The 14411-nt window shown below is 44.5% G+C and overlaps 1 protein-coding gene across 4 annotated transcripts in view; it reads right to left on the reverse strand.

The window, feature by feature from the left end:
• LOC128137215 (phospholipid-transporting ATPase ID-like) overlaps positions 1-14411 on the reverse strand; it is an 87444-nt gene that overhangs the window by 67935 nt on the left and 5098 nt on the right. The window contains exons 1-3 of one of the 4 annotated variants that reach the window (XM_052777971.1): positions 7282-7985; positions 6144-6268; positions 886-964 (exon numbers count right to left, since the gene is read on the reverse strand). In XM_052777971.1, the coding sequence (XP_052633931.1) occupies positions 886-928 (43 nt within the window). In that variant the 5' untranslated portion in view covers positions 929-964; positions 6144-6268; positions 7282-7985. Of the gene's footprint in view, positions 1-885; positions 965-6143; positions 6269-7281; positions 7988-14411 lie in introns of those variants that run through there. The other 3 variants (XM_052777974.1, XM_052777970.1, XM_052777973.1) reach the window with 3 other exon arrangements.

The following is a 14411-nucleotide window of genomic DNA, read 5'->3' on the forward strand; positions in this document are numbered from 1 at the left end:
CTGGAAAAGAAAGGCTAGAGACTTTCCTTCTTCACAGTGCCTGCGGACCTGGATCCTTGACCAGAGATCACACCCTGGGCCTGGAGGTGAAGTGATAAAACACGAGCCTCAGTTCAGTGGCTCCAGCTGCAAAGCCTAATGAAGATGCACCCTAAGAGGCTGTAGGAAGCTGGCCCACTTTAAGGATATGCTAGTAGCCCTCCTGCTGGACTTCTTCCAAGCATTCATCTCTTCTGGGATTTCTGCTGCAAAGTCCAGTAAGGATTGTGCTGCAGAGGGTGGCTGCTCCCTATCTCCACACCCATTTGTTTGGGTGCCACATGGAGCTCACAGGGGGGGAATTACGTAGCCTCTGGTTTCTCCTCCAGAGTTAGTGTTCCCCTCAGCAGCTTTTGGGGTGCTCTCAGGGTGCATCTCTGTACTTTGCTCTTCTTCCTACCTCTCACTGAAGGAAATATCCAGGCCATTGCCATCCACACATTCCATCATCAAAAGACTGTATCAGACCTAACTTACTTCTAGCCTTTTTTATAAACTGCTTGAGAGAGGGCACTGTGCATTGCTCATCCACCCACTCCCCCAAAAGATCCTTGTAGAAAACAAACCACCAAAACTCAACGTCCCCAAGCCAGTCATGTGCCATGACAGGGCACAAACTTTGCAGCCTGTTCTGTTGCAGATGTCCCCCCGTTCACTGGCACACAGTCCACAGCACTCCTCCAACGTAGTATGAAATGCAGGAAAAATAAAGAAAGTGTCTCTTCCCCGTCTGCTCTGCAGGTGTAAGACATGCTCCCAAACACAGTCTCAAGGGCTCGCACATGTGCTGTATTTACATTCCTTAGTTTGTCACCCGTGACAATGGCATTACCAGACCGCACTCACCTTTCAATTTCTTCCTTCCAAATTTTAATCCAAATAGAGACATCCCAAAACTTTATTTTAGTCCAACTCCATGGAACTTCTGCAAGAGAAAAGAGAAGGTAATTCACAATGGGGGTTTCTTGTCCTGCAGCATGACATGATGCAGCACATACATGTAATACTGTGCCCATAGAATGGGAGAATACAACTCCTAAGCCCCATGGCCAACAGCAACAGTTTATCACATAGAGTATTTTAAAATGCAAAACCATCTCAGGTTTACAAGTTGCACTGCATCAGTGTAGGCTACCTTACCTTGGACATTTTGATCTGTTCATCTCCTGACATGGTGCAAAGAAGGGGCTGGTGGAGGAGAGCCTGATAAGGACACTTCTACTACTTTGGCCCTATATGAAAAGGAAAAATACATGCACAGGACTTGTGCTTAAGGTACAGAGGAACTGTGTGACTGCCCAGAGCAAGACCAGCCTCCCCGAAGAGGAGGAAGCAGCAGGAAACACTGGTTTCCTGTACATCTGCCTGTGCTCAACGTGTGCTGGCTCACACTATTGTCCATCTGCTGGTCACCCTCCGTGTGGGGGACTAGCCTGTATGGCTCTGAGTAAAACTTATCCCCTGCTGGCTGCAAACTTCCTGGCCCAGAAGCCAAAAGCCAGGCACCAGAAATGCATTTAAAAGGCGCTCAATATATCCTGATACACAGAGGAATTGAGCATTGAACAAAATCATGTCAAAACCTGTCAGTAACGAAACTTCTGGTGTTCAAAGCATTGGACAGTTTATTTAAAGGACTTAATGGTGATGTTGGTGCTGACAGCCTGCAAAGATCTCTGACTATGGGAAAAACCAGCACTGCCTTGCATGCCTGGCTGACCAGGAGCCTGAACCAACAGGAACTCTGTATCAGTTGCTTAACTGGCCAGTGGAACCAAGCTGAGACATTTGAGGGAATTGTGATTGATCTAGAACAAGTTTTCTTGGTGTCAGAATGAAGTTTTTGCACTTTGTCCTATGCTATCTGTGCAGAGCAAGGATGTCAGGAGACAAGTACAGCCAATAATATATCATATTTTGGAAACATGCAAATGTGAATACAGCCTATGCCACTGTCCACATGCAATCCTGACACATCATCACTGGACTGTGCCGAGTGCAAGCTCAGCTTCATGTCTTTTCAGAAAACAAAGGTAAACTTTAAGGAAAACTCTACAATTATTGCATAGGTTGAACATTTCTGCACAGATCTCTATTCCAGATGCTAAAGCAGAGCTATATTTAGCAGCTGCAATTGAATGAGCCTGAGATAAGGCAAACAGTAGCAGGTAAGCTCCAGCCAGCCAGCTAAATGCTGTACACCCTGAGCACAGAGCAGCCCTGGCATAGTGCTCCCTGCCACTCACCGTGGCATTCGGGAACGCCTCTGTGCCCACTGTGCTTGAAAGAGATCCTTCTTCTATTCACTCATGTAGATCCAACTATTTCTGCTTACCAGAACAAATGCTTGAGCAACACCTCTCCCTAAAATTTCCTCTGTCCATGGAGCTAAACCACTTAAAGTTACAATACTCAGTGTCACAACCTAAAGCTTTCTCAGCCCTACTGACAAACCTTGCTTTCCATCCCTAACTGATCTATAATATTCAATGTATTTCTTCCATGTTTTAGAATTACTATTACATCTTATAAAACCCTCCTAAACTAGGACTGAGAGGTGCCCATAAGATGGTGGGAGTAGCAAGACGTGCTACCCATACACCTGGAGGTAAACACCTCAGATATTTCCTACAGCACCAGAAGCCACAGATCTGACAATCACTGTCCGCTGGCAGCACAAGGGTGCAAAAGGTTGGCTAGTTGTAATCATCATATGGTTATACTGCTGAACTCTGGATTTTGCTGTACTCGCCAAATGTTTTTGAAAGACTACCTACAACTACCAAACCTCTCCCAGCTGTGCATTCAATTGACAAGGCATGTAATTTCAACAGAGGGACAAAAAAGGATGTTTATATTTGTGGGCGAGCAGAGAAGAGAGGGTGCTTATAAGCCTTCTTTCAGAAGTAGTAACATGAAACAAAATGGAGTTAAAATCCACGTCTCACAAACAAAAACCTGAAACTTCCTTCAGCTCTGACACATGGCTTTTGTTAATTACTGTGATTCTTTAATCACTGGTTTCTGGCGTGACCACAGTATGACAACAGAACTGCAACAGTACACTATTTTGGCATGGAGGGCATTTTTAACTCCTTCAACTTCTCAGTGCATTTGATTAGGATTGTATTCTTTGAACATCTTCACTCGGTAGCAAATTTAAGTTACCGTCATGCCAGCACAAACATCCGTACAGGCTCACCATTCCCACAAAACCTTGTCTTTCAGGGCAGGTGTGGGTGATAACTTTGCCATATCCATTTGTACCAATTACCTCTCTGGTACATCATTTCCATCACACAGATTTATCATAGGTGTTTACCTAGTTAAAGCCCAGGAGTCACAAATCCTTCCTAAGCTGACCTGATCCTTTATGCGAAACTCAGTTCCTGGCTTGCCCAAACCACAATGCCATTTGTGAATGTGTCAGTATTCAATGGGCACACACACACAGTAGCATTAAGGCCTTGACACACCCCTATTGCACTGAGGTATACCCTTTATTTTCATAATATTGCAAATATCTTCCTTTGCTGCTTTGTTATTGACTCACACATCTAATCTTCATGCTCCTTTACCTAGCAAGCCACTCTCATGCTGGCTATAGCTTCTGTGTGTGCCTGCCTGCCCATGGCCCAATTTGTGCCAGTACACCTTCACACTTCCAGGTGTCTGTTTGCAGTCTGATAGTTCATTGACCATTGGCTGCAAGTGTGAAAACCAACCTAAGCAAATGATGTTGGAGTTGTCCCTTTCGGTGGTGCTCCAGGTACTGCTCCTGTTTGTGTTAGCTATCACAACTTCTACAGCCACATGTGGTCTCTTGGCTGACCTTAGCTCTGCCTGCCTTTCAGTCCCAGGTCTTTTTCTTGGGGTATTTTGGACTTCCAATCCTACCTGCAGGGTCCAAGATCTTTGCACCCGTATCTATCAACAATCATCTCCCTTGGGGTATTTCTTTTTTCGCAGATTCCACTTGCAATCAAAATTCATGTCCCTGTTCAGTTTTCTTTACTCATCCCTCTATTTTTTAAATCTGAGATTCAGTTTCCCTTCCTAAATTGCAACAATGGGTCTTGAGCCTCATATCACTCACATACACTGCTACAGTTTTAATTTCCCTTTGCACTTTCTGGGAAAAAAATTATGTCTCTCATGTTTCATTTTCATGTGGCATAAAGTACTTCTCAAATTTTGGTAAGACACTTTCACAGCCTCCTATTCCTGAATTAACTAAAACCCCATAAAACACACAAAAACTTTCTATAGTCAGAAAAAAGGCAATTTCCTGTTTGCCTTCATTTTCCCTGGCACCAGCTATTTTCAGAGGCAAAATGGAGCACCACTTCAATCTCCTTGAGTTGCCTTCCACAGTCTGTGTCAGCCCTTCTGGACTTTTTTTGTTGTTCCATTTTCCACTTGATTATTTTGTTGGGGTTTTTTTTCTCATTTCTGTTTACTCCAGGTACCCTGCACTGTTCAGTAATCAACGAGGGCTCACAGTATTTGAGTAACCATGCAGGTCCAACTCCTCTGCTTAGCAGGACACATGTTACTTCCCCATGTTTCCAAAGCCTATAGCAAAAATTTTTTAAAGCTCAAATTCCCAGTTCCTCATTTATGGGGATTTGGGGGTATAAGCTACAAATAAATTATCCCTTCTCACTATAGAAGGCTTTTGTACCTACAGTCCTCTACAAACCATCTACCTATGGCTTACACTTCTGCAAAGACAATCCACCTGCTTTATGGCTACTGACAGTTTAATAATGGGCTCTGAGCCCTTTAATATCCACAGCAAGAAGCTACATTGATGAGTCTGGAATAGGGAAGGGATGCTTTCTCACAAACCAAGCTCAGCCTTATTTAAGAGAGACAGGAGCCAGATTTGGCTTGAGAGCACAACTGCAAAGCTCCTCCTGCAAGAGGGGCAGGTTGCAATGAGCTACAGCATGTGGAACTTGCAAAGACTACAGCCCAATCCAAACCCATGGTTCGCTAACTACAAGCTGGAGGTGGAGTGAGGCGCTTCCCACCACCGCAGTGGTGAATAGCAAAATCAGAAAAGACATGGCACAATTCGGATGAACAGAGAGCAGATGTTGCAGGTGGAAAACGTGGCTAGTTTCTTGGCCCCGTTTCTTTGGATGTAGCCACACGATACATCAGGTTCAATGATAAATGAGAACTAGAAAATACTTGATGCTTCTGCTCCCATCACCTTGTTCCCAGGCTCTGTGAAACACTCCATGTTAAATACAATCATTTTTTGGAAGGGTTATTTTAATCCAGATCATGGAGTGTAGTTCAGTACGGACCAAAATTCCTTCCCAAGCAGTGGTTGTAGCAGATCTGAGGGGGCAGCAAATTGTGCTGTAATAAATACTAGAAGCAAGCACCCAGAGTCCAGGAGAATTAGACAGGAGAACAAGACTTCTCCAGTCTGTTTTGCCACCAAATGTAGTGTGGTATGTATACACACTAAAAAAGTTTAAATAGCCCTGTCCAGGTAAAAATTCAGAAAGCATACCACGCCTCCACTCACCAACTTTCCATGTCGGGTCAGTTTTTGCACATGAGCAAGATTTATAGGTTAAATTTTTTTTCATCTATGTTCAGCTGATGTAATAATCACAAATACCCACAGGTCTTAGAAGAACTTTTTTTTCCCCCAGGCTTAAGTACTAAATATCCAACTAATAGCTCAGTATATGAGAAAATAGATCCCAAGAACCAGGCATTGTGACAGACAAAGTTCAAGACTGCCTGTGCTGCCTAGTGCTCTTGGTGGAGTAATGCTGTTAAATACCATGAGATGAAACAAATCTAAGTCCCTAAATTTTGAACACATATCACTTCAAACTGGTTTTGGAGCCACAACTGGGAAAATATTAAGGGTTTAAAATACATTAGGTCCTCAAACTCCCAGTTTTCTCCATGCCTTAGTTGCACACCTGCTAAGGGGGTGCACGTATCAGGCACTGAAGCAGGAGACTCACATTCACTCCCAGGTATCGCAGAGAAGGACATCACAGTTGATGCAATGTTTGCTAATGCTCTGGCAAGAGCAATGTAAAGGCCTGTCACCCCTGGCATGGACTGACCTTGTAATGATGTGTCACGCAAAGACATGTTTGCAAAGGACCCCCTTTAAACTTCTGGTGTATTAACTATTTCAGTCAAATTGCTCAATTTTTGGTTCCAAAGAGAACGATGGATTTGCTTTCCCCTATCGAAAGCAAACAGAAAAATTTCAGCCATTAGAAATAATTAGTACTAATCATCTTTTAACATTGAAATACATTAGTGTCTGTATTTCTCCACCCCTTCTTACATCCTCTTATGTTTGAACACGTCAAGAGCAAACCAGGGAGTAACATGTGTTGTACCACTCCCTGCTTTGCAAGTGGGAAACAGAAAGTGAGCCGCAGGACAGACAACCGAAACATGTTTTTAATCCCAGAATAACACTCTTACGGGGCTGAAATCAGATTTGCCTGAATTCAGCCTGGAATAAGTTTAAGAAGCTATAAATTGTCACTCTTGTCATCAGGGTTTACAAAAGGAGCAGTGACGTTGGTTTAAACCTACTAGGTCAGTGCAAAGAGTTTGAAAGTAACTCTGAAACCTCCCCAGCTTTTCAAATACCTGAAGAGGTATCCTGAATGAGGGGAGCTAGCCCTCCAGCTATTTTTTGGTGCTGTTCCAAGCTATACATACAGAAACCCATGAAACTGTGTGGTCCTACCCCCTACACTCAAATGTGCCAATGCAATTAGCTATAATTGCTGGGAAACAGACTCAGTCTGTTATATGCCACATTTTAAAGTAATGATCCAATATCCTCCATCTGTCTTCATTAAAACACTCTTTAAACTGACACCAGAATGGCAGTCAAAAATTTGCATTCGGCTCCTTTGGGTAAGTTAGTTGCAACGCTCAAGTTACTGATCAACAGCAGAGGCAGAGCGAGTTCCCAAACAGAAATGCAGGCTGCAGTCTGCTCCCTCCGAAACAATGCAAACAATAGCAGCTTCCCCAAGGCAGCTGGTGCTGCTTGAAATCATACACAGCTCAGCTCACTCCACCCAGAAGTCTATCAGCTCACTCGCAGAAAAAGCTCAACCCCAAGCACTTTGATTAAGCTTTGCAAAACTCTCGGGTCTGAAAAAAATGCAAGTTTTCTGCCCCCAAAAACTGAGAGAGAAAACAAACAAGCGGAAGGAAAGCATTACATCTTACCCTTGAAGGCTTGTAAAAGTCACAGCAACAAATCCAATACGCTCTTCTCTTCTCATTTACACACAGCTTTATCCCCTCCCAAGACCAACAGCTTCGCTCGTAGTCACAGTGCCAGGACATTCATCTAAGAAAGCAAAGCTTCTTTGCGCAGTGAAATGGGCATCGCGTGCTTGTCTCCGAGCCCCTTAAAAATCCACTGTGGACCCGCTCTGCCATGCAATGTCCTGGTAACTAAACTTACTCCAAGTTCCCTACTACTTACTTCAGTAACTGCACTTGGCTCCTTGCCAAATTCTTCCTCTTTTTTTTTTTTTTTCTTTTTTTTTTTTTAATTCTGTTTCCTGTAGATAGGGAGAGTGTAGTAGCTCTCTTAAAAATAAAATGCTTCAGCACAACAAGCTGCGAAAGAGTAAAGCAGAAAAGCAGAGCACCTAGGCTTGGGGCACCCCAATTAGTTCCAGAGGCAACTGCTGCTCGCCTTACCCACCTCCTGCTGACACAGAAGCTTTCAAAAGGAAACCAAGCGAGTAAAACAGTCCAACATATCAAATTGCTTTAAAAAAGGATGAACTTGGTAAGGGATCCATTTCCCAGCAGCAGCCCCTCTTTCTGCATCTGTAACGCTGGAGTTGGTCTGGACTCCTTAAACCCAGAGACACTGTCCTACAAGCTGATTCCAAGGCTCCACCTCACCCACTTTCCAATAGTTGTGAGTAACAAAAACTCTGCAGAGAAAAAACCTCATAGAGCAGAATTGCATAACTCAACCACAGAGCTTCCTCCAGCCAGCTGGAGGATCACTTCAGTGCCGAAACGTCAGGGCTTGCTCATCCCTGAGAGCATGACCTCCCCTTGGATACCCGCCTGGCCTCGCCGCTGTTGAGGGGACCATCCCTACCAAAACCCCTCAGCACTCTCATGAGCCTCCTGACCTTCCCACTCGTTGTCCCACCTTCAATGAACCAAACATTAACATTTTTTCCAAACTGTGGGACCCTTCACAATACAGCACCCTCCTATATGCCAGTCCCCTGGCATTTTGCCTACCAGGTACACTACAAGACTAAAACTGGGCCAACTACAGCTTTAATGCACTTCCTGCTTCCCTATACCTGTGAATTGCAGTTATTCTAAGATCACCATATTCTTTCCCTAAGCTGCGTTGACAGTAATGCCTGCAGGATCATGCCAATTTGTTGCAGACAGCAAGAGAAAGTTTAACATAAAAGATTTTTATATGTATTTATCTCTGCTTTTTCCTTCATCTTCTGTGTTTTCCCACAGGATTTATGTGAACGCTGTTAGAATTAATTTCAGACCTACCCACAAACACTTGAACACATTAATCAGCTGATTAATTATAGTAACATGAGAGTGAAGGTTTGCCAGAGAGTATTTTCTAGAAGGTGAAATTTTCTGAAGTCCTGTCACAAGAAAAGCTGTGGAGGCCCCTGGATGCTGCAATGGCAGTACTACAATGGTCATGAAGGTTGCAGTGCAGAGTGGCAATGAAAAGGACCCTATAGCAGCATAAGCAATTTCTAAAGGAAGAACAAGAGCCTATGCCCCTTTGTGAAGACTCCAGGGTCATTCTTCCAAGCTACACCTGTTAGAGACAACCTTCATTGAATTGGCTTCCTATTTCCAACACGAAGTATCCATACAAACACCCAACATGGGACATGGCATGTAGGACTAATGTCCTCAAGACCCAGGTTATTTTCAGATGATATTGAACTGAAAAGCATCTAACTTGTGAAGGAATTGCCCCTGCACTAGCCATTTCTCATGTTCTCACCACCCACACCCCATCTCAACAGCAACAGCCACAAGTATCATGTTTTTTCCTGCAACCAAATGTACAAGAATCTGGATTAATTTCGGTCCTTCTACATATTTGGAGAACCTCTTGTTCTTGCTTCATTCTGGAGTCTTCCTCCTTCTTAGAACTTTCTTTCTTCTGTTCCCCCCCCCATTTTAGTATCTTAGCTAATGACAATTCATCCCACACTACTCCCACTTTCTTTTCTGCTGTCTTTATACTTGCTTGTTACTACTTTGACCTTGGCCACAGTCCTTTCTTCCTTTCTAAAGTTAGATTCATCTCCTTCCTTTGACATGAGAGTGGACCCAACCATAAAATAAGCTGGCCTTGGGGCTTCTTTAGACTTTAAAATAGCTAAAAATTGGGTACGCTGTTTTGCTAATGATTTTTCTTGGCACCAAAATCCACCTCACCTACACTGGTGATGACTTTTCCCCTCAGCTATGCTTTCCCCATGGACTTTAGTGAATCTGCTCATGTAGGGAAGCTCAGCACATGTGGAAGCACTCAGAAGAGCAGGAATGACTCAGTGTGATGAACTCAGCTCTGAGGTCTCTTGTCCTTGCCTTACACTTTGGTCCCTGGGTAGCATCTTCCCAATAAGCACACCATTCACATCCTCCTTTGCAAATTTCCGAACACATCAGGGAGGGCTGCAGCCTGCAATGTCAGTTGTCTAAATTTCAGTGCCTGCATAAAGGGTGTACATGTGTGCTGGGTGTCTGAGCTCCCACTGTAGCTAGTATGGTGTGGGCAGAGATTCAGCTGACCAGCTGCAGCAAGGCAGCAGTGAGTTTGCTGTGACCCATGGTTGTGGGAAGAAGAAGTTCAGTCTGTTGTCTTTCCAGTAAACAAGCTACCTCCAAACCATGCTGCTTCACCTTTGAATACTCCACTTTCCCAGCTGCCCACTAGTCACAGAGGGCTAGCTTAGAGTGGGATGGATTTAAATTAATGCCGTAAAGACCTTATCCTGGGATGGCATCTGGGAGAATGACTTGCAGTCATTCAGCTTGTGCTGCATTTCAACTATGATCAAGATGCAAAGCTGAAGACTTACTGACACTGCTGTTTAAGGGATGCCCTCAGCCCACACTCCGGATCAGATTCACTCTCCCTCTAAACAGCAAAGCTGAGAGAGCAGAGAACCCTCTCTAGAGCACACAGGACCCAAACATGTCTGGTGACCTAGTAGGGCTTAATATGCCCCCAAGTAACTGGAGAGGATAACTAGAGGATAGGAGAGAAACAGGAGAGAAACATACTCTAGAGCATCCCACAGTGTAGACTTAAACTAAGTGCCAGTCCTTGCAAGGAGCCCTTCCCATGTCAATGCTATTTTTAAAATTACAGCCTAGATGCTTTCCCAGCTATCCTACATAGTTCAAAATGATTGATCTGATGATCTTTGCTTTCCCTTACTGTCTTGTAACAGCAGCCTGCAACTCCCAAACTTCAAGGTTTGAAGCTTGACCTGCTCAACCATGGCTGGTACCTCTCACTGCAGAGAATTGGCTGCGGCCGATTGAGCCAAGCTGGGCTCCCCACACACCCAAAACTGGTGCAATGTTTGGGGGTAATTTCCACCCAAACAACCTCATGTCCAGCTCCCAAAACAACACAAGTGCATTGCTCATACTAACCATGGGAGTCACAACTCCAGAAAAGCCTTTCTACATGGTGCTGAAGGGTTTCCTCAAAAACCCCCAAAGGCCAGCCTTGGATGACCGAATCTCCTCCCACAGCCTATGCTTTCCTCATCCCAGCTTTTCTCTCCTTTCCTGACTAGTCCTGGCTAGTGAGGAGCTCCTTGTGTAGGCGAAGGATAAGGAGCATACTTCACTTTGGGGACCACTGACATATCTGTTATTATGAGCACCGGCAGTGGCTACAAGGGGTCAGATGGGCATCTTGTCCCAACTGCCCTTGCTATGAAAGACTTTCTGCATCCTCTTGCTGTCAAAAGTCAGTGTAGGATGCATAAGAAATACGGGACTGCAAGGAACAAATTGTGACATTGATGACTATCCCTTGAATATCACAGAGCTGTTTAAAAAATATAGTGTAGGAGGAACATCCAATTTGCAAGTTGCCGTAGTCCAGGAGACACCAGCACAATCATAAAGTGAATAATGAAAGACCAAAGGTCCCAAAATATGCTTGTTACAGGTGTGGAAAGATGAAATATACCAGCAGTGTCCTTGACCCCTGTGGAGGATGTGGCAGGTGAAACTGTACAACTGGCAGCAGAAAGCACACCACGGTGCTGCGGAGGAAGGGAAAAAGAAATCCTACATGTTCCAATTACCATGACCAGACTGTGGGAAGAAAATGAAATGGACACAGGAAGGCAATGTCACGAAGTGAGCAGTTGCTCTAGGTCTGTCCTTGCCTGTTGGGAGCCACTCAGCCAAATTCATTTAACTGATTCTCCAAGGAACTGACAAACTGGTAGAAATCCAAAGTAACTCAATTTGAAGGGATGCTCTGGATTCCTACCCATGTGCATCCATCTCCCTGGATGTGATCTGAACTGAAGTGAGTAGCTTCAGCACTGCAGGTTAGTACAGAAATATTCCCATACCTCACCAGTTACTCAGCAGGTGGGAGCTGACACAGTGCTGTAAGGTACATGCCAAATAGAAATGGTCAGAAAATAGTTTCAGTGGGTGTGTGCAGAATAATGTGGCTTGTACTGATCAGGATTTGGCGGAGTGCCCCTTACCTGCAGCAGGGAAGGAAGGGTGCATGGCTAGAAATTCCCTTTCTCCATCAGAGCCCCTTCCCCAGTATTCCAGGCCCTTAACAAACAATGATCAGCTGGGGAAAATCTTAAGAAATGCACAAAGGCACAGGCTCTTGCCTTTAAAAAGAAAGCAGCAACTTGCTCTGGTGACTGTTGATGTCATCTTCCTGGCACTAACACCTGCAAATATGATACCTCCTGATGTTTTAAAACAGAAATTAATAGTCTCTCTCAATCGTCCCCTTTGTGGCCCATAGGAGATGGAGCAGAGCTGAAAACCTGTCAGCCAAAGAGTTTTCAACTGGGTTCAGCTGCTCAGATTACACTGAAGGGTAGAGAAAGCTGAGCTCAATTCTACAGGGAACGAGGCCCAAGATCATCTTGTCTCTGAGGTCCAGTTCCCACCAGATTTGGGATCTTGTGTTTACAAACTCCCTTCTGGCCAAAAATTTCATTGCTCTTGTAGGAAAGGTGCTGTTGCAAGGGGGGAGTCTCTCAGGTGCCTGAAATGTTTGCTGTGATCCCATGAGAAATTAGGTGATGTGATGGGGACAGAAATTAGTGGAAGCTGATGGAGATCTACCTGTCTTACGTTTATGTTCTTGGCCTATAAATCTGTGTCTCTTCATTTGCCTATGATACTGCACATGTCTGACTGCACAGGGAAAGCAGAGGGATTAATCAGCCACTGCAGCAAACCCCAGATGTGTCCACACTGCTTTTAGCACGTATTTCCTAATCATCGTCAGTGAACAAAGTGGAATCTCAGGGGGGATGCTTGGGAGGGCTTGTTAAAAGCTAATCATGCCTACGTGAATAGAAAAATCAATAGCTGAGGGCAAAGCAACAGCCCAGCTTGTTAGAGCCTCCGACTGAAGTGCCCTTTGTAACACCGGTATTACACAAGACCTCCTGCTGTTATTTGCAAGGCAGTAGCTGCCACAAATGCATATGCTGTATCTGGTGACACTTCAAACACTGTCACATGCACACTCCTCAGATACACATCAAAAACCCCAGCTCATACCACTGAGGAATTAGGATACCCCTCAGTGGGACCCCAAGATTGAACACACAGAGGATATCCAACTCATGCAGAGCCAACAAAAAGCTTTGGCATTTTTCAGAGTCTTCCCACGAGCTCTGCATATGGGAAAAATGGGCTGCACTCATGAGAGAAATGGCATTTTTGGCACAGTGTGACATCACCCGAAGGGCCGTGTAATGGCTGTACAATGTCTAATCTCCTATAGTCTCTCAGAGATGCTCTAGTCCTGGTTGTGCTTTGCCCGTGTGCTCTCTCTGTAAACTCCACTGCCATGGAAGAGCAAGAACCAGTGCCTAAAAGTTGTGCTAGGACACCTCAGCAGGCCAAGGAGGACAGGGCTGCAACGGGTCTGCCCTTCAGTTTTCCAGTTGGTAATCACAGGGGACATTGAGGAGCAGTGTCCACCATGCTAGACAGGCTGTTTCATACTGTGGCAATGCAGCCCTGTCCCCCACGGCCACTTCCACAGTTTTCTGCATTAAGTGTGTGTGGAGACGATGGGAGATCCTTGGATCTGCAGGGAGCAGATCATTTCTGCATTCCCTACAGCATTACCCAAGAGATCTGGGATTTATTTCTTTAAGCCCCTCATGGTTTGCATTATATATTGCTCTGACAGTCAATTATCCTTCACATGAAAAACTCAGTGGCATTCTGAGAGGATTCCTTTAACTATCGTGTCACATCCATTATGCTCATAAACACTTTAACAATAACTCCAAATTAAATACACCATGTGCATGTATATCTGTACTGTCTCTTTTCCAGGTTACAATCACATCTATCCTGCCAGGAAAAATATGGAGGTAACCTGCTGCCTTCCATGAAATTCTCCCTAGTATCAATAATATTTTGTATATTTTGTAGTACTGTTTTCTGCGTTAGGTCCTTATTATATTATTATAGCTTTTACTGGCCAGATGGTCATAAGATGGCCCACTTCAGAGAGGTCAGCGGGAGCTCAGAGGTGACCAACAGATGTTCACTTTAGGGACGTGCAGCAGCACCAGCATTCCACAGGGGCATGATCCCAAAAGGGGACAGGAGCATGTAGGAGTATATTATTCTAGTGCTGATCACTGGGACGGGGTGACTTCTTGACCTGGCATAACTCAAGTTCTGTGAGCTCTGAGAAGAAGAAGGAAACCTCTGCCTGGTGGTGAAGGAGCATGGTCAGATAAGGTTAATTGTTGCCATTTCTCCTGTTGGGTTGTGATGCAGTATCACAGAAGATCCCTTTAAAATCAAGGAGATGATACATGGAAAGCGAGGCAGATATATTTAAATTAAACACCCTATTCCCAGCATTACAATTTGTCATACTATGTGTGGTTTTCATGTGCTGCTTGCAGGGTAAAATTAGTTGTGGGTCCCATAAGAAGAGACAGCATTTGCTGTTTCTTTTAGAGTGATCAAGGTTTTACCGGTGTATCTCCAGAAGGCAAAGACACACAGCCTGAAGCTAGGAATGTGCTAATGAAGGCACACAACAGAAAACTTAATCAAAGACT

This window comes from Harpia harpyja, chromosome Z, assembly GCF_026419915.1.
Source record: "Harpia harpyja isolate bHarHar1 chromosome Z, bHarHar1 primary haplotype, whole genome shotgun sequence".
NCBI lineage: Eukaryota > Metazoa > Chordata > Aves > Accipitriformes > Accipitridae > Harpia > Harpia harpyja.